Source organism: Aquarana catesbeiana, linkage group LG08 (genome assembly GCF_042186555.1).
Source record: "Aquarana catesbeiana isolate 2022-GZ linkage group LG08, ASM4218655v1, whole genome shotgun sequence".
Taxonomy (NCBI): domain Eukaryota; kingdom Metazoa; phylum Chordata; class Amphibia; order Anura; family Ranidae; genus Aquarana; species Aquarana catesbeiana.
The window spans coordinates 270,510,073-270,529,559 of record NC_133331.1 but is presented as its reverse complement, the minus strand read 5'-3'; the positions used below and the strand labels follow the sequence as shown (position 1 = coordinate 270,529,559).

At 45.7% G+C, this 19,487-nt stretch overlaps 1 protein-coding gene across 1 annotated transcript in view; it reads right to left on the bottom strand.

Annotated features, from left to right (window-relative positions):
- The window catches only part of LOC141106739 (uncharacterized), a 51,388-nt gene extending 33,986 nt beyond the window's left edge, over window positions 1-17,402 (bottom strand). Inside the window, exons 1-8 of the mRNA XM_073597668.1 lie at window positions 17,290-17,402; window positions 12,731-12,821; window positions 12,363-12,460; window positions 12,180-12,282; window positions 10,595-10,687; window positions 8,957-9,054; window positions 5,614-5,719; window positions 2,863-3,625 (exon numbers count right to left, since the gene is read on the bottom strand). Of these exons, the coding sequence (XP_073453769.1) occupies window positions 2,863-3,625; window positions 5,614-5,719; window positions 8,957-9,054; window positions 10,595-10,687; window positions 12,180-12,282; window positions 12,363-12,460; window positions 12,731-12,764 (1,295 nt within the window). The 5' untranslated portion in view covers window positions 12,765-12,821; window positions 17,290-17,402. The remainder of the gene's footprint in view (window positions 1-2,862; window positions 3,626-5,613; window positions 5,720-8,956; window positions 9,055-10,594; window positions 10,688-12,179; window positions 12,283-12,362; window positions 12,461-12,730; window positions 12,822-17,289) is intronic.
- Between the last annotated feature and the right edge of the window lie 2,085 nt (window positions 17,403-19,487).

Sequence of the window (19,487 nt, the reverse complement as noted above, 5' to 3'; positions counted from 1 at the left end):
CTACAGGGGGTGTGGCCATGAATCTCTGGATGCACTGTGGGTTGAGTGACACTGGTTTTAATGCACACTTAAGAGTTACCTCCATTCCCAAGCTGCTCCCTGCCACTCCATTCAGCCACCAGGAAAGCAGTGCAAGCTTTATGTCACTGCTTGGAGATGACACATAGCTGAGGACTATCTCCACCTACCCATACTGGCCAATTACCAGCACTGGAAGAAGTGGAATGAGACAGTCAGGACCTGGATCGCCTGCTAGTGGCACTGTGGTTCCCTGGGCAAAGGGTTGTAATTCCAGTGTCCACCAGCAGGTGTCTCCCAGCATTAGGTGGAAACTGATTGCTGAGATCTGCTGGCTGCTGGGAGACAACCGCTGGTGGACACTGAAATTACAACCCTCTGTCCAACAGTGCTGATGATTGGCCAGTATGGGTAGAAGGAGAGTCCTCAGCCACGTGTCATCTCCAAGCAGTGCTTACTTGGAGGCTGAATGGAGCTGTTGGAGAGCAAGGAGCAGTTTGAGAATGGAGGTAACTCTCATGTTTACATTAAACCTGTGTCACTCAACCCGAAGTGCATGCAGAGAGTCGGCATCAGGTAGAAACTGATTACTGGGATCTGCTGGGAGACACCGGCTGGTTGACAATGGAATTACAACTTTCTGCCCAGGGAACAACAGTGCCACTGACAGGTGATCCAGGTCCTGACAGTCTCACTACACTTCATCTAACACAACAGTGCTTGAGATGGGCCAGCACGGGTAGGAGGAGATGCCATGTGCATAGTTGCCTACATTCTGAAAAAATTAATAGGGACACTTTTTTTGTATGTAGGTGGAGTCTTATTTTAATTAGGGGTGGGACATTTGCAGGTGTGGCTTAGCGGTGAGAAAGAATGTGGTGCGAAAAGTGGGCAGGGTTTAAACTAAATATTGGGCGTGGCCTAAAGGGGGTGTGGTTAAAGTCTGAGGTGAAAGAGGGATGGAGGGAGAAGAAAGAGAGGGATAGAGAGAGAAGGAAGGGAGAAAGAGAGGGAGAGAGAAAGAAAGAAAAGAAAAGAAAAGAAAAGAAAAGAAAAGAAAAAGAAAAAGAAAGAAAGAAAGAAAGAAAGAAAAAGAAAGAAAGAAAGAAAGAAAGAAAGAAAGAAAGAAAGAGGGAGAGAGAAAAAGCGAGAAAAGGAGAAAGAAAGAGATATGGAGAGAAGGAAGGAAAAAAAGAAGGAAAGAGAGAGGGATGGAGGGACAGCAGGCCCAGATCCTACACTACAATAGCAATATGTGTATTCCAGAAAGTTTAACAATCAGCAGATAAAGATACTCCAAACACCATCCCCCCAGGCAGATCCCATCTAACAGATAGAAGAGATGGTCAGAGACTGTGAAGACATGGTACAGGAGACTATCAGAGAGGTTGCAGACATGGTACAGGAGACTGTTAGAGAGGGTGCAGACGTGGTACAGGAGACTGTTAGAGAGGGTGCAGACGTGGTACAGGAGACTGTCAGAGAGGGAGCAGACAAGGTACAGGAGACAGTCAGAGAGGGTGCAGACATGGTACAGGAGACTGTCAGAGAGGGAGCGGACAAGGTACAGGAGACAGTCAGAGAGGGTGCAGACATGGTACAGGAGACAGAGAGGGTGCGGACATGGTACAGGAGACTGTCAAAGAGGGTGCGGACATGGTACAGGAGACTGTCAAAGAGGGCGCGGACATGGTACAGGAGACTGTCAGAGAGTGTGCGGACATGGTACAGGTCTTGATGTGCACCTCCAACCCAGCTCTGTACCCCCCTCCTAACACACAGAACATCCACTAGATCACCCCATGGCCACTTACCTGCAACTTTGGTGCTGCAGCATCTCCCCCTGAACCTCTGACTGTCAGCTAAGAATTGAGAGTAGGGGGCGATGCCCGCGGGATCTCCTGGTATTCAGTAGGCAACCCATCACTGGGAGGGGTCTCCGACCCGGGCAGCTAATCGGCTTCTCTGTTCAGTGTACAAGTAGACCAATTTGCTTGTACACTGAAGCTGGTTAGCTGCCCGGGTCGGAGGCCCCTCCCCTCCCATTGTACACAGGGAAGAGACCTGCTAGCCTGAGGGAGATCCGACGGCCATGTCTTCATAGACAGAAGCTGTGGCCGGTGACGGGTTGCCTACCGAACACCGGGACAAAGCCAGTTTCCTGTGATTTTTCCCGGGACACGGACAGACCGGGACAAGGGTCTAAATACTCAGTTCTGTATCCTAATAGAGTGCCCCTATCTCTGTGTTTCATTAAAAAAATACATTCTTCGCTGTATCTCACAGCGGCTCCCGGCGATCACGTTACCGGCTGTGTCTCCTGTCTCCTCCTCACGTCCCACTGACGTCAGCGGGGAAACCTCGGCCCCGCCCGCTGCTTCTGCAAGACGGGCAGAGAGGAGAAACAGCTGGTTACATGAGAGCCGTGAGCCACCGTGAAATACGGTGAAGGAGGTATTTTTTTAATGAAACACAGAGACAGGGGGGCACTGTATTAGGATACAGAACTAAGTATGTAAATGACCGAAAGTGGGTTAACAACCACTTTAAGTTTATATTAAAACCAGTGTCATCAGAGCACATGGAGTCAGAATCAGGTGGAAACTGATTACTGGGATCTGCTGGCTGTTGGGAGACCCCCAAGGTGGGCACTGGAATTACAATCCTCCGCTCAGGTAACCACAGTGCCACCAGCAGGGGATCTAGGTCCTGACAGTCACATGATCCCCATACCAAACAGAGTTACAGGGCAGCAGAGCAAGGTGAGTGTATGAGCAACTGGGGAGGACAGACGTTAAGGAAATTTGGCAATGTCGCTCTGTCCCTGAAACCATAAAGTGCTTTCACTTGTGAGAATGCTGATGAGAGATCAAAGTTGCTTTTCTAGTAAAACTCTTCCCGCAAGCCGAACAGGAAAACGGCTTTTCTCCGGTGTGAGTCCTTTCATGCGTGGCCAAATTAGACTTCTGGGTAAAACACTTTGCACACACAGAACACGAGTATGGCTTCTCGTCAGTGTGAGTTCGTTCATGCGTGACTAAAAAAGCTTTTAGGGCAAATACTTTCCCACACATGGAACAGGAGAATGGCTTCTCCCCTGTGTGAATCAGCTCATGCCGGTCTAGACGCGCTTTGTCTGGGAAGGGTTTACCACAGTAAGAACAGGAATATGGCTTCTCCCCCGTGTGAATCCGGAGATGTTTGACGAGGTCTCCTTTCAGAGTGAAACATTTCCCGCACTCAGAGCAGGAAAACGGCTTCTCCCCTGAGTGGAACTTTTGGTGGCGAGCCAGGACGGCCTTGTCAGTGAAGCACTTCCCGCACAGTGAACAGGAATGGGGCTTCTCCCCCGAGTGAATTTTTTCATGTGTCACGAGGTGGGCCTTTTGGGTAAAGACCTTCCCGCATTCGGAGCATGAGAAAGGCCGCTCCCCGGTGTGAATCCGCTCATGGGCAAAAAGCTTAGTCCTCTGGGAGAAACTCTTTCCGCATTCGGAACACAAGAACTTCTTAGGACGTCTGCCGGCAGCGGGATGGCAGGGATCGGGTGGCGGATCTGTATTTGGAAGTCCAGGATGAAGGTCTGCTATCCTGGTGTACTGTCCATCTGGTGGAGATAAGAAACAGAGGAGTAGTAGGATAATAGGGGAATTCCAGATGGTACCAGGTAACCTTTAACCACCTCATTACTGGACACTTTTACCCCCTTCCTGTCCAGGCCAATTTTCATCTTTCAGCGCTGTCACAGTTTGAATGACAAATACTCATTCATGCCACACTGGACCCAAATTTAATTTTTATCATTTTTTTTAAAGACAGATAGAGCTTTCTTTTGGTGGTATTTAATCACCACTGGGTTTTTTAGTTTTGTTATATAAATAAAAAAATACAAAAAAAATTTCTTAGTTTCTTTTATAAAATTATGCAAATAAATAATATTTCTTCATAAATTTACGCCAAAAATGTATTCTTCTACACTTCTTTGCTAACAATAACCCTAATCAGAGTATATTATTTGGTCTGTGTGACCAAAGGGGGAAGAGGACATGACAGCGGGGGAAGGGGGGGTGATGCGAGGGGGGCAGAGGTCACAGCATTATTGGGGGGTACAGAACACTACTGTGGGGGGGAAGGGGGCAGATGACACTTCAGCTGGGCGTGGGTGATGTGATGGGGCAGAGGTTACAGCATCGGGGGGTACAGAACACTTCTGTAGGGGAAAGAGGGCAGAGGACACGACAGCGGAAGGGGGGGGTGATGTGAGGGGGGCAGAGGTCACAGCATTGGGGGATACAGAACACTACTGTGGAGGGAAGGGGGCAGAGGACACTACAATGGAGGGGGGGGGTGATGTGAAGGGGCAGAGGTTACAGCATCGGGGGGTACAGAACACTTCTGTAGGGGAAAGAGGGCAGAGGACACGACAGCAGAAGGGGGGGGTGATGTGAGGGGGGCAGAGTTCACAGCATTGGGGGATACAGAACACTACTGTGGGGGGAAGGGGGCAGAGGACACTACAACGGGGGGGGGGGGGGGGGGGTGATGTGAAGGGGCAGAGGTTACAGCATCGGGGGTACAGAACACTTCTGTAGGGGGAAGAGGGCAGAGGACACGACAGGGGAGGGGGGGTGATGTAAGGGGTGCAGAGGTCACAGCATTGGGGGGTACAAAACACTACTGTGGGGGGAAGGGGGCAGAGGACACTACAACAGGGGGGTGATGTGAAGGGGCAGAGATTACAGCATCAGGGGCTACAGAACACTTCTGTAGGGGGAAGGGGGCAGAGGATACTACGGGGGGGGGGGGGGGGGGGGGTGATGTGCAGGGGGCAGAGGGCACTGCTTTGGGGGGGCAGAACACTACTGTGGGTGGGTCAGAGGAGACCGCGTTGTGGAGCAGAGAACACTAGAGTGGAGGGGTGATGTGAAGGGGACAGAGAACACTACTGTGATGCTGTCTTTTTATTGGGATCCATGTTGTCCTTTGAAAGGTTGCCTACCCCTAGTCTACACCAAAGGCTCCTCCTAGAGCCCCATTCCATTGTTAGACGATGCCTGACTGGCATGTTCCATAACACAACCATTTTCCGAAAATTAGGATCCAGCACCCTCATTTATACCTCCTAGAACACTACAATTATGTGATGTATCATTTAACAAACTTGGGTGAGCCATGAACCATGTTTGATGACTATACAGTGCCAAAATAGCAGCCATACTATTAAAAAGCAGGGAAAAATTCTACATGAAGTTGCCCTGCAGTAGAAGAGCTCTTATATTCACCTCTCCAGGGGCTTGTGTCTTCCACTTTTCCTCCATACCAGTGCTGTAACCTCTGTCAGATTCTACAACATTTGACACTTCTGGGAGTGTCAGATGCCTGTGTCAGCCGCCTTGTACTGTGTCTCCTTCCTGGGAGGACCCCTATAACAGCAGTGATGTAAAAGGGTCTGATGTCTCCTGACTCCCCCACTGGGCACATACTGTCTCCCCATTACTGTCTACTGACAGAGGAGGGGGGAGAAGAAGAGATTGTTGTAGTGACTGAACAAGCAGAATCTGGGCGTCTTCTCTGGATTTAGTGTTTATTATTTACCTTTGTTGATCTCTAGAGGAACGTCCCCCTTATACGGCTCATCACCCGCCACATATTGATCTTCTTCACCTACAGCTTCAACTTTAATGTCAATCACATCTGAATCCTGCATAACAGAAATCAGAAAACATTTCATTAATGGAAAATGATAAACCCACCTACCGTCCTAACAAACCACACAGTGTAAGACCATTATAGTAATGGAATTAGAGTTTAGATGATATCAGGTCCATTTAAAAGCTGCCCTGTGAACTTCAAAAAGAAATAAAAAACAGCTCTGAGTGCAATACTCATCTTCTCTCCAGCGCTGTCCCCTGCAGTACCTCTTCTCCACCACAAGATGTCCTCCACCTTCCAGAAAGAGTCACTGTGAGTACAGGGGTCATGGAATCACCTCCCGAGAGGGTGTCAAAACGGAGTACTGCACTTACAGTTGCAGAGGTTAGCAATTACATCCTCAAGTTAGTGCTGCTGTCTGCGTCATTAAGGACCGCCCACCACCAGGAAAAAAAAACTCCTGAAAAAAAAAACGAATGCAGCCACCATCTAAGTAGCGGTAAGCTGCAATATAATATATTACATTTTTGTTCTTGGGTTCAGATACACTTTGGGAAGTATTTTTTAAATAAATTGTCATGAGGTATTTTCACAAGCTCTCTAGCAGAATGAATCAGTTTACATGGATGAGACAAACCAATTACCACTGACAGGGGTGATTAAAACGATTAACTTTTATTTATTCCTGTAAATCCTTTATCCTTCTATAAAAAAATAAAAATTTTTTTTTTTGCTCTGATTATAAAGTGTGTGCTGGAGTTTTGTCTTCAATTTGTTAGTGTAATTAAATCTGCGAACACATTTATCACTACCCTCCCCCCTCCGCAAGACTGGCAATGCTGCTGCCTGCTGTGCCTCCTGTTCTCACTCCTCCAGAATGGAGTCTCACTAATATAGGTGGTGTGTTACTGGCCAGATCAGCGTGTACATTCGTTCTGTGCAAATGGGGACAAAATCAAATGTTATTGGGCTCATCTCTCTCCAGGTCAAATGTTAATTGTTCAAACTGAAAAAAAGTGAATCGGGAAAAGACTCCATTATGGCCACTGGATGGAGCTGATGATCATAGGAAATAAAAATATTTTACTATGATCATCAGCCCCAACTAGTGGCTATAATGCAGTATTTTCCTGATTCGCTCTATTCTGTAGGAATAGCTTACAGGTGCATCTCAAAAAATTAGAATATCATCAAAAAGTTCATTTATTTCAGTAATTCAATTCAAAAAGTGAAAATCATATATAATATAGATTTGTTACACACAGGGTGTTATATTTCAAGCATTTCTTTCTTGTAATTTCGATGATTATGGCTTACACCTTGTGAAAACCCAAAATTCATTATTTCAGGAAATTTGAATATTGTGAAAAAGTTGAATATTGTAGACTCGTGGTGTCACACTCTAATCAGCCAATTAACTCAAAACACCTGTAAAGGTTTCCTGAGCCTTTAAATGGTTCCTCAGTCTGGTTCAGTAAGTTACATAATCATGGGGAAGACTGCTGACTTGACAATTGTCCAGAAGACAGTCACTGACTCCCTCCGCAAGGTGGTTAAGTCACAAAAGGTCATTGCTAAAGAAGCTGGCTGTTCACAGAGTGCTGTATCCAAGCATATTAATGGAAAGTTGGCAAAAGGGGTTTTGGGACTTTTGATAACATGCACCTCCATCCCTAAATCAGAAAAAAGAAAGGAAATTTGTGGGACTTTAGTGAGGCACAAGACACGTGGTAGGAGAAATTGTAAAATTGTTTAATTGGCATATAAACAAAGCATACCTCATAAGCATATGATACATGATTGAACATGAGTATTTTTTCTCTTTTGTACAAAGCGATAGCATACAAGAAAAGAAAAATTTATATATATATATATATATATATATATATATATATATATATATACACACACACACACACACAAGCATCTGAAATCACAAAGTATCCCATGGAAGTAATTAGTATAAAAAGCCAAATGCTTATTGAGTAATGGATACAAATGAGTTATAAGATACAAATGAATCACAGTTGAGGTCAAGCTATGTGTTGGGAACATGATGACATTGATAGGCTTGATGCGTTTTGTGGCCAGTCGCCACTTATCAAGAGCAAATGCATAGCACATCTGAAAAAAATGAAAAAAGGTACCAAATAGGATCTAATGTTTTGCCCAGATCGTAAGAAACAATGTAGGGGCAAGGGGAAACAAGATGTGTATCTCCCTGGAAAGTTGAGCAGATAGAAAAAGTGTAGTAGAAAAAGTGGCACAAGCAACAGGGATAACCGCAGCTTTGAGAGGATTGTGAAGCAAAGGCCATTCAAGAATTCTGGGTCGATTCGCAAGGAGTGGACTATGACTGATGTCAGTGCTTCAAGAGCCACCGACATATCCAGTCCTCTTTTCGGATGAAAGTAAATTTTGCATTTAATTTGGAAATCAAGGTCCCAGAGTCTGGAGGAAGATCCATGAGGTCCAGTGTGAAGTTTCCACAGTCAGTGATGATTTGGGGAGCCATGTCATCTGCTGGTGTTGGTCCACTGTGTTTTATCAAGTCAGAAGTCAGCGAAGGCCTCTGCCAGGAAATTCTAGAGCACTTCATGCTTCCCTCTGCTGCACAGCTTTATAGAGATGCTGATTTTATTTTCCAGCAGGACTTGGCACCTGCCCACACTGCCAAAAGTATCAATACCTGGTTTATTGATCATGGTATCACTGTGCTCGATTGGCCAGCAAACTTGCCTGACCTAAACCCCATAGAGAATCTGTGGGGTATTGTCCAGAGGAAGATGAGAGACACCAGACCCAACAATTTAGACAAGCTAAAGGCCGCTATCAAAAAAGCCCTGGCTTCCATAACACCTCAGCAGTGCCACAGATTGATCGCCTCCATGCCACACCGCATTGATGAAGTAATTCATGCAAAAAGGAGTCCCGATCAAGTATTGAGTGTATACTATGCTGTACATGGACATACTTTTCAGTAAGCCATTTCTGTATTAAAAATCCTTTTTTATATGATATGCAAATTTTTTGAGATGCACCTGTATATTTGACCAGAAGAATAAATACACTAGTAACATTCAATTTTGCCCCCATTTGCACAGAATGAATGTGTACCCAGTCTCGCGGGATAAAAAGCTCTGAGAATTTCTGGTATGATTCACACTTGCCAACAAGATATAGGAATTTTTTTATAATAGATTGATATAAAATATTAGTTTATAAACTAAAACCCACAAAAACTACTATTGTTACCCTTCAAGGTAAGAACCCCACTTCCGCCTACCTGATCCTCCTGAGGGATCTCCTGATCTTCCTGTGTGGAGTCCCGAGAATACAGAGGACGGGGACATCTCTCTGGGGGATTTCTGTTACTGGATCCATCTGTAGGAAACACAAATCTAGTTAACTTGCTGTAATGAAACCAGTTCTCATTGTTGTTATGATGACCCCTTTTAAAAGAGGCCAAGCCTACTTTTTTCTTCTATTGTGTCATGTCTAGAAGAGGCCAGGCCTCTCAAGTGATGACACTGCTGCTGCCTCTTACTATGATGACCCCTTTTGAGGAGGTCAGACCTCTATGTAGTGATGACACTGCTGCTACCTGTTGTTATGGTGACCCCTGTAGAAGAGGTCAGGCCTCTGTAGTGATCACAGTGCTACTCCCTGTTACTATGGTGATGTATCTAGAAGAGGTCGGGCCTCTATAATGATGACACTGTTGCTGTCTGTTGCTCAGTCTCGCTGTTTGCTGTTATGGTATCCCCTCTAGAAGAGGCCAGACCTTTGTAGTGAAGACACTCCTGCTGCTATGGTGACCCCTCCAGAAGAGGTCAGGCCTCTGTACATAGTGACACTGCTACTCCCTGTTACTATAGAGACAGTTCTAGGAGAGGTCGGGCCTCTCTAATAATCCTACTAATGCTGCCTGTTGCTATTGTGACCCCTCTAGAACAGGCCAGGCATCTCTACACAGTGACACTGCTACTCCCTGATGCTATGGTGATGTGTCTGGAAGAGGTTAGACCTCTAAAATAATGACACCACCTCTGCCTCTTGCTATGGTGACTGTCATGAACTTTGGAATACTGGATTGTCACGAAGCTTGGAATACTGAAGTATTTCTCCTCTGATTCATAATGCTGGGACAAATACTGTTAGGAGATGCTGATGTCAATTCCCGCCACCTGTCTGTCTGTTGCCTGCTAGAATGTGTATTGTAAATAAGTCTAGTATTTGATCTAAGAGTCATTAGATCCCCATTGTTGTTTGTGTTAATTAACTCTGCTATTGTGTGAAGAAGAGTCTCTGTTGATTGTGATAATGTTGATTGGGTTTTCTGAGCTACAAGATGGCCAGTCTGGCCTAAAGGTCATCTAGGCTGTCTAAAGGGATTAGTTAATTCGCCCATGTTAATTAGGTTTCTGGTCACAGGTGTATGTTCAGAGTAATATGAGCAGGAGGTCTGCATCTCCTTTTTTACTGTATAAAAGAGCCTGTATTCCTTTCAATAAAAGAGATTCCTGGTTGAACTTACATACAGCCTGCCTGGTGTTTGTTCTGAGCTACACAACTGGATTAGAACGGCACATAGCTGTAGTTCTAGTCCCGGAGCATCGGATGACTGAACCATCAGATGTTGCGATCTGCAATCTGATTCAATAGCCGCAGAGGAGTGTCGGGAGAGTGGAATTGAGCGAGCAAGGGGCTCGTTACAGTGACCCCTCTGGAAGAGGCCAGGCTTCTGTAATGATGACACCCTTGCTATGCATTAGCTGCATTATAGAAAACAAGTGCTGCAAGCTTCAGATTTCACTTCAGTGTCATATAATGAGATGATCAGAGAAAAAAATATCGAATGAAAAGGGTTTTCTGAACAAGAGGAATCTGGGACTCTTCTCTGGATTTAGTGTTTATTCCTCACCTGTACTGATCTCTGGAGGAATTTCATCCTTTTTAATTATCACTTGTAGATCCTCCTCTTCACTTTTGACCTTTGTCTGAGTGGCTCTGGTGTCTGTGAATAAAGATGAGAGTGAAGCCCCCTGTACTGAGATGTATGAGAGACCCCAGAGAGTGTGTGTGGGGGGAGACTGGTCACGTCTCTTGGCTGGTAACACACAATGACATGATGTGATGAGGAAAGCCGGAGTCTAATAGAGTCTGATGGCTCCTGACTCCCCCACTGGGCACATACTGTCTCCCCATTAGGGCTTATTTACATTTGCTTCGGCTTCAACACACATTAAGGGCTAGTTTACACTTGCTTCAAAACAAGGCTTCGGACAGGCTTTGTTAAAGCTTTCTGAATGCCAGTCAAAGCTCCTGTCACTAAATAAAATGGTTAGCTTACAGTCCTGTTTACACCTGCTTTTGCTTGGTGCTTCGATGAGGCTTCAGTGGGGCCTTGAGCGAGCTTTGCCATAGACTTCTATGGAGGCTTTGAAGACACTTTGAAGCACCACTAAAGCTACATGGGGTATAATTTTTGAAGCAAAGCCGAAGCAAAGCAAAGCAAAAGCAAGGTGTAAACAGGACTGTAAGCTAACCATTTTATTTAGTGACAGGGGCTTTGACTGGCTTTCAGAGAGCTTTAACAAAGCCTGTCCGAAGCCTTGTTTTGAAGCAAGTGTAAACTAGCCATTAATGTGTTTTGAAGCCGAAGCAAGTGTAAAAAAGCCCTTACACTTGCTTCAAAACAAGGCTTCAGACACGCTTTGTTAAAGCTCCCTAAATGCTAGTCAAAGCCCTGTCACTAAATAAAATGGTTAGCTTACAGTCCTGTTTACACCTTGCTTTGCTTTGGCTTTGCTTCAAAAATTATACCCCATGTCGCTTTAGTTGTGCTTCAAAGCGTCTTCAAAGCCTCCACAGAAGTCTATGGCAAAGCTCACTTTAAGCCCCACTGAAGCCTCATCGAAGCCCCATGAAGCCCCACCAAAGCCTCATTGAAGCCCCACCGAAGCACTAAGCAAAATCAAGGTGTAAACAGGACTGTAAGCTAACCATTTTATTTAGTGATAGGAGCTTTAACTGGCGTTCAGAGAGCTTTAACAAAGCCTGTCCGAAGCCTTGTTTTGAAGAAAGTGTAAGGGATTATTTACACTTGCTGCGGCTTCAACACACATTAACGGCTAGTTTATACTTGCTTCAAAACAAGGCTTCAGACAGGCTTTGTGAAAACCTGTCACTAAATAAAATGGTTAGCTTACAGTCCTGTTTACACCTGCTATTGCTTTGCTTTGCTTCGGTTTCACTTGAAAAATTATACCCCATGAGAGCTTAAGTGGTGCTTCAAAGCGTCTTCAAAGCCTCCATAGAAGTCTATGGCAAAGCTCGCTCAAGGCCCCACTGAAGCCTCACCGAAGCCTCATCAAATGCTCATCGAAGCAAGTGTAAACAAGCCGTTACTGTCTACTGACAGAGGAGAGGGGAGAAGAAGAGATTGTTGTAGTGACTGAACATGGAGAATGTGGGACTCTTCTCTGGATTTAGTGTTTATTACTCACCTGTGCTGATCTCTGGAGGATCTTCCTCCTTTTTACACAGATCATCATCCATCACATATGGATCTTCTTTATCTTCAACTTTAACCACAATCAGACTGTCATTCTAAACACACAAAAAAATACAGAATTTATGATTTAGAGGAATCTCCATCTTTTCTTCTTAAGACCCTCTGTTCCACTTACCTGATCCTCCTGAGGGATCTTCTGATGTTCCTGTGTGGAGTCCCGGGAATACAGAGGACGGGGACATCTCTCTGGGGGATTTCTGTTACTGGATCCATCTGTAGGAAACACACACACTGACTGAATACATTGTTTCTATGTCCTTATATCAGAGGATGTGTGTATCTAGATGGATCCTCAATACTGGTTCTCCATCATGATGTCCTCGTACAGATCCTTATGTCCTTCTATATACTCCTACTCCTCCATCGAGAAATACACAGTGACATCCTGACACCGTATAGGAACCTGACATACTATCTCCATATATCAGAGGATGTGTGTATCTAGGGGGATCCTCAATACAAGAAATGAAAGTCTCCTCTTACCCAGTGATGTGAGGGGTGGCCGGTTCTCCATCATGACGTCCTTGTAGAGATCCTTCTATATTCTCCCACCTCTTGGTCTACCTGAGCTCATCTTTGGGGAAAAAACACAGCTTTGTAAAGATCAAGACAAGAGGTTCATAAATATTTAAAGGGTTAGTTCACCTTTACCAAAAAACTGCCTATGCAGATAAGGGGCGTCTATAGATAAAAAACAAACTTTGCGGCTTTGACTACAGTTGAATAATGCCCTTGTTATAGGTGTAGGCCTTTTATGTGCCTCCTGAAGCCTGACTGGAATATTCCCAGGATGTTGCTAAGTGAGGCTTATGCCGTGTACACACGACCGGACTTTTCGACCGGACTGGTCCGACAGAACGAATCCGTCGGACAATCCGATCGTGTGTGGGCTTCATCGGACCTTCAGCTGACTTTTTCTGTGGAAAATCAGACGGACTTTAGATTTAGAACAGGTTTCAAATCTTTCCGACGGACTCGAGTCCGATCGAAGAATCCGCTCATCTGTATGCTAGTCCGACGGACAAAAAAACGACGCAAGGGCAGCTACTGGCTATGAACTTCCTTATTCTAGTCCCTTCGTACGTAATCACGTTCAAACGAACGGACTTTAGTCCGTTCGTGTGTGGGCAAGTCCGGTCGTTCGAAAGTTCGTCGAAAGTCCGTCGGATGTTTGATGCTGAAAGTTCCCCCTGTGTGTACACGGCATTAGTCATTTCTTTTCACCTCCACCATCACAGGAGTGAGCTCAGAGCTACTGCATCAGGGGAGAGAAAGAGCATGTGAGTGGGTTGAATCAGAAAAAGAGCTGACTCCTGTGATGGTGGAGGTGAGCAGTAATGACCGGGGCTTCTCTTAGTAACGTTCTGGGAGTTCTCAGGTCAGGCTTCAGGAGGTAAGGAAGTAGCCTACACCCATAGCAAGGGAAATTCTCAACTTTGGCCAAAGCTGCACAGTTTGTTTTTATCTATACACGCCCCATATCCGCATAGGTAGTTGTAAACTATCCCTTTTCAAAACACAAATGTACATAAAAATGTAAACCTATACAAATTTATATATGTATAAAAAAATGACTACAAGTACAAAAATCTATGGGCGGCACAGTGGTGCAGTGGTAGCACTCTCGCCTAGCAGTAAGAAGGGTCACTGGTTCAAATCCCAACCACGACACTACCTGCTTGGAGTTTGCATGTTCTCCCTGTGCCTGCGTGGGTTTCCTCCGGGTACTCCGGTTTCCTCCCACCCTCCAAAGACATGCTGGTAGGTTAATTGGATCCTGTCTAAATTGTCCCTAGTATGTATGAATGTGAGTTAGGGACCTTAGATTGTAAGCCCCTTGAGGGTAGGGACTGATGTGAATGTACAATGTATATGTAAAGCGCTGCGTAAATTGACGGCGCTATATAAGTACCTGAAATAAATAAAAAATAAGTACAAAAATCCAGCCAGTGATGGACAGATGGGGAATCGGACATAGGCCTATGTGCGACCTATGGGCGGCTTTTCATTGCGCCACAGTACACGTGGAAAATGTGGGTCATTTTTCTTTCAAAAGTCCAGCCTTGGGCTAATTTTCTTTTTTAACCACTTCAATACCGGGCACTTTCCCCCCTTTCCTTCTCAGGCCAATTTTCAGCTTTCAGCGCTCTCGCACTTTCAATAAGAATTGCGCGGTCATGAAACACTGTACCCAAATTTTTATCATTTTGTTCACACAAATAGAGCTTTCTTTTGGTGGTATTTATTCACAAATCGTTTTTTTATTTTTTGCGAAATAAGCGAAAAAAAGACCGGAAATTTAAAAAAAAAAACAATATTTTCTACTTTCTGTTTTAAAAGAAATCCAATCAAATCGAATTTTGTCATAAATTTAAGCCAAAATGTATTCTGCTACATGTCTTTGGTAAAAAAAAAATCCCGTTAAGTGTATAATAATTGGTTTGTGTGATCACGGACAGATGTGTGCAGATGATCATTGGGACATATGATTTTACTGTTACATATGTGGGGGACATGTGTTTTTAGTGTGTGGGGACAGTGTTTTGGGGACATTGTGTGGGGACACCGGGCTGGTGATCAGTGTGTAAAAAACTATAAAAAACAGCTCATACTAACTGATCACCGGCTAGCTTCAGCGATCAGCTCTCCTCTCCTCAATGACAACTTCCATGTGAGGAGAGGAGAGGAGAGCCGATCGCCTAGCAACCGGCTCTCTATTTACATCACACAGCCGTCATGTGATCAGCAGGGCCAATCACAGAGCCCTCCTGCCGATCGTAGATGCGCCGTGTCCGGGTGACACGAGTGCATCAGGATCGCGCCGCTGCACGGGCACGCGTGCGCGCACGATCCCCCTCCTCCTAAGGGACATTCCTGAATGTCCACTCAGAAGGAGGAAGCGCCCACCCAGCCTTATATGTCCAGTGGCCGGGTGGGCGGTGGTTAACCAGTTGTGGACCGCCCACTATACATTCACTGCGGCAGGGCGGCCACTTTGTGCCAGATCACATTCCTAGTACATGCTTTGACACTTCAGGGTCTGGGGCACGTACACACGTAGCCAGCGACATGCTCCCGCCATGATCACACACACAGTGGGAACACAGGACACATGCAGAATGACAATCTGCCTATGTTAACAAGGCAGATTGTCGTTCTCTCAGTAAGGAAGGCATTGATCCTGTGTTTCTGCAAAGCAGGAACATGGATCTTTGCCTTTCCCTAGTCAAAGCACCTCCCCCACAGTAAGTAAGCACAGGCTAGACACACATTTTTACCCTTTGATCGCCCTCTTCCCTGCCAGTGTCATTAGTACAGTGACAGTGCATATTTTTTCACACTGATCACTGTATTAGTGTCGCTGGTTCCCAAAAAGTGTCAAAGGTGTCCGATTTGTCTGCCGCAATATCTCAGTCCTGCTATAAGTCGCTAATCGCCGCCATTACTAGTAAAAAATAAAAAAAAAAAATATCCCCTATTTTGTAGACGCTAGAACTTTTGCGCAAACCCATCAATATACGCTTATTGGGATTTTTTTACCAAAAAATGTAGCAGAATACATATTGGCCTAAACTGATGAATTACATTTTTTACATTTTTTTATTAGATGTGTTTTATAGTAGAAAGTAAAAAATATTGTTTTTTTTTTTTTTTCAAAATGGTTGTTCTTTTTTTGTTTATAGTGCAAAAAATAATAACCACATAAGTGATCAAATACCACCAAAAGAATGCTCTATTTGTGGTGAAAAAAGAACATCAGCGTTGCAAGTCCGAACCAATTGTCAGTTAAATTACCGCAGACATCGGGTCTACCGGACCCGCTAATTAGCATCCCCTGTGTTTAATCAGCATGCGATCGCACCTCCGGCAACGTGTGCCCCCCAGTGGCTATTGCACAAAATGACGTACAGGTATGTGCTTTTGCACAATAGAGTCAACAAGTGGAAAATAAACGTCTTGGGAATATTTTCTGCCAGGCTTCATAAGGTATGTAAATGGCCTACACCTATAGCAAGGGTGTTATTCATTTTTAGTCACAGCTGCACAGTTTGTTTTAATCCACAAACATCCCTTACCTGCATAGTCAGTTTTTTTGTAAAGGTGGACTATCCTTTAAAAAAAAAAAAAAAAAAAAAAACACAGCTCGGTCTGCGATTCTCACCTGTCCCTTGCAGTTTCTACTTTCCACCATTAGATGTCCTCAGTCTTCCAGGGTTGAAAGACTGAGGATATACAGTGAGTGTTGGGTGTCATTGACCCGCCCCCCTGAGTGGGCGTCACCAAGACATCCCAGTGTGCAGAGAGCAGCATCATCAAAGCCTGCCCTCTGCTGGAGAAGATCCAAGAAAGAAGAGGATCCTGTGCGTCACATGACCGACCTAAAGACTTCTGGAAAAGGTAAATATACCAAAAAGGCATTTGGTTATTCCATTAATCCGTCCCTTTGTATTCCCAAGCACTTTGTGGACGGTAGGACCATGCTTGCTGTAGGGCACTGGTTCCACCCACTCCCATTGGTGGGAGATCTGGTGATCCGGGAACCCCAGTTCAAGGTACAGGAGGGGAGTTCCCAAACATGCCCTCTACGGCTTCTCGCTGTCCCTCACATAGAGAAAATCTGGTTTTGATCCACCAATTTGATGCAGAACTGCCAATAAATGTGATTGGTGGCCCGGGTAGGAAGTTGCGCAGACCCTGTGAGGTGACGTCTGGAATTATGGCTGCAGGAAGCACATGCGGCTCAGATAAGGGCCGAGACCGGAGCTGCTCTTTATATTTTAAAATGATCGCAGCTTTTCAAAGGAAGGCGATAATGCAACGGCAGGAAAGACACTTTGTGTAATGGCCAGGAAAGGTGGGCGGAGCTGGGAACCCCAATTGGTCACCCAGGCTGCCCTATTTTTAGAGTTACAACACCACCTCCAAGCTAATTAGCATATCTGTCCAGCACTGGCTCAGCAATCCATGTCCCCTCCCCTTCTTCCTATAGCCATGCCCCCTACCCCCTTTCTCTGCTGCATATAACACAAGGACATCATTACCTTATCACTGAGAACACTCTCCAGCTACAAAGCACCAGCAGCCACTGGCAAAAGAGAAAAGTTACTGCAACTTTGTGAGAGATTCCATCTCCGGCTACAAGAAAATGGCCGTCGCCTGCAGCTATGCAGGATCCGATGGATTCACGGACTAACGAAAAATGGCGGCCGCTCTCCAGTAGGAAAACGTTTCGTTTTGTGCGCGCCCTCTAGCGTCTGCTGCGGGGAAGCGCTCAGGGTCAGGAGGCGGGACCCGGTTGCCAAGCAGCACGCTGAGCAGCGATTTCCGTTTTTTTTGAGCTTTCGTTGTGTGCGTTCCACGGCCGCCCAGCGACTTCCGGGCTGGCTTGGCACATGCGCAGGGCTCAATCTGAGAAACATGAATAAAAATCTTTATATAACGTGTGGGGTCAGAACAATGTCATAAGTCCCATCTCAGACCTTTAGCTGGGAAATCAATGGGTACAACTCTAGGCAAACCACTATATAAAAAAACAAAGGATTTCTACTACTGTCCATCCACTCTTAAAAATGTACACTGCTCTGCCTGTAAGGGGAGAAGACCTCATTTTCCTCTGTTGTTCCCTGTACTGAAAGGTTGGCTTTTCCTGAAGAGATCTCATGGGCCACACTTGGGGTGTAGCATCACATATGGCGACCCATCACATTTGGCTACCCGCTGGACCGCGCATGCACGATGCCGCCATATGCGTTTCAACACTGCGGCGATCTGCGCTTGCGCAGAATTTTGTGGCCACACCCCTGACTCCAGGTTCAAGCTCCACCATCCAAGTGGACATAGAGTTTGATTATAATTATGCCGGGGGAAGCGAGGCCGTGCCCGAAGCGTGGCAAGCAAAGCGAGCCCGTGAGGGGCCCTGTGGCAAAGTGGTCTTACAACAGTGTTGAAACACATATGGCGGCGTCGCGCATGCGCACTCCAGCAGGTAGCAAAATGTGATGGGTAGCCGAATGTGACATGACAGGGGCCTGCTATACTAAGAGAGTTCACCACCACCGATCGGCGTACACTGGCTTGTAACATTCTGCCATTTTCTATCTTACACTATTGACAATGAATGCTGCTGTTCTTTAAAAATCATTTATTTATCAGCCAAAAATATTTATGTAAAATGTGCAACGACACACCTAAAGAAAGACCAGTCCACCCAACAGTGATAGCTCATTTATTGGTGGAGGCTGGGGGGCCTGAGGGGCCAGAGTCCGCCTCAGACTTCCTATAGGCCTCAAACTTGATGCGTTCCAGTCCACCTTGGAGGTTCGAATGTTCCTTCCCACCTGTGTGTGTGGTCCCCCTCTTCATGTTACATTCATAGTCATTTTAATAAAATCCAGGAGCGATGGTGAGAGCCCCTCATAATGGAAATATCTGGTGTGCAGACCCAGACTTGGCAAATCAGTGCAGGGATGGTGGGAACTCCTCATAATGGACAAAGCAGGTGTGCATGCCTGAGAATTCATCATAGGGATGGTGGGAACTCCTCATAATGGACAAAGCAGGTGTGTAGGCCTGATAATTCATTATAGGGATGGTGGGAACCCCTCATAATGGGCACAGCAGGTGTTCAGACCTGGGAGCTCAGTGCAGGGATGGTGGAAACCCCTCATAATTGGCACAGCATGTGTTCAGACGTAGGAACTCAGCACAGTGCTGTTGGGAATCCCTCATCATGACAAAGCAGTAGTGTAGACCCTGTATGGTGGGAACCCCTCATAATGGGCACATCATGTTTGCAGACCTTGGAACTCAGCACAGGGATGGTGAAAACCTCTCATACTGGGCACAACAGATGTGCAGACCTGGGAATTCAAAAAAGGGATGGTGGGAAGCCCTCACAAGGACACTGCAGTAATGTGAATCTGGGAACTAAGCGCAGGGATGGTGGGAACCCCTCATAGTACACACATCAAATTTGCAGACCAAGTAACTCAGCACAGGGATGGTAGGAACCTTTCATAATTAGGGGTGGTCCCCATGTTCGAGTCGAACATAAATTCGACTTGAACATTGGGTGTTCGCTTGTTCGTAGAACAAAAGAACATATGGGGTGCTCGGGGGACGTTCGTGCGCTGATGAGTGCCCCATAATGCACTGCGTGATCATGGTGCATTGATGGCTACTGATTAGCCTGAGCATGCACCTGACCTGCATGCTTTGGCCAATTACAGCGCAATGTACT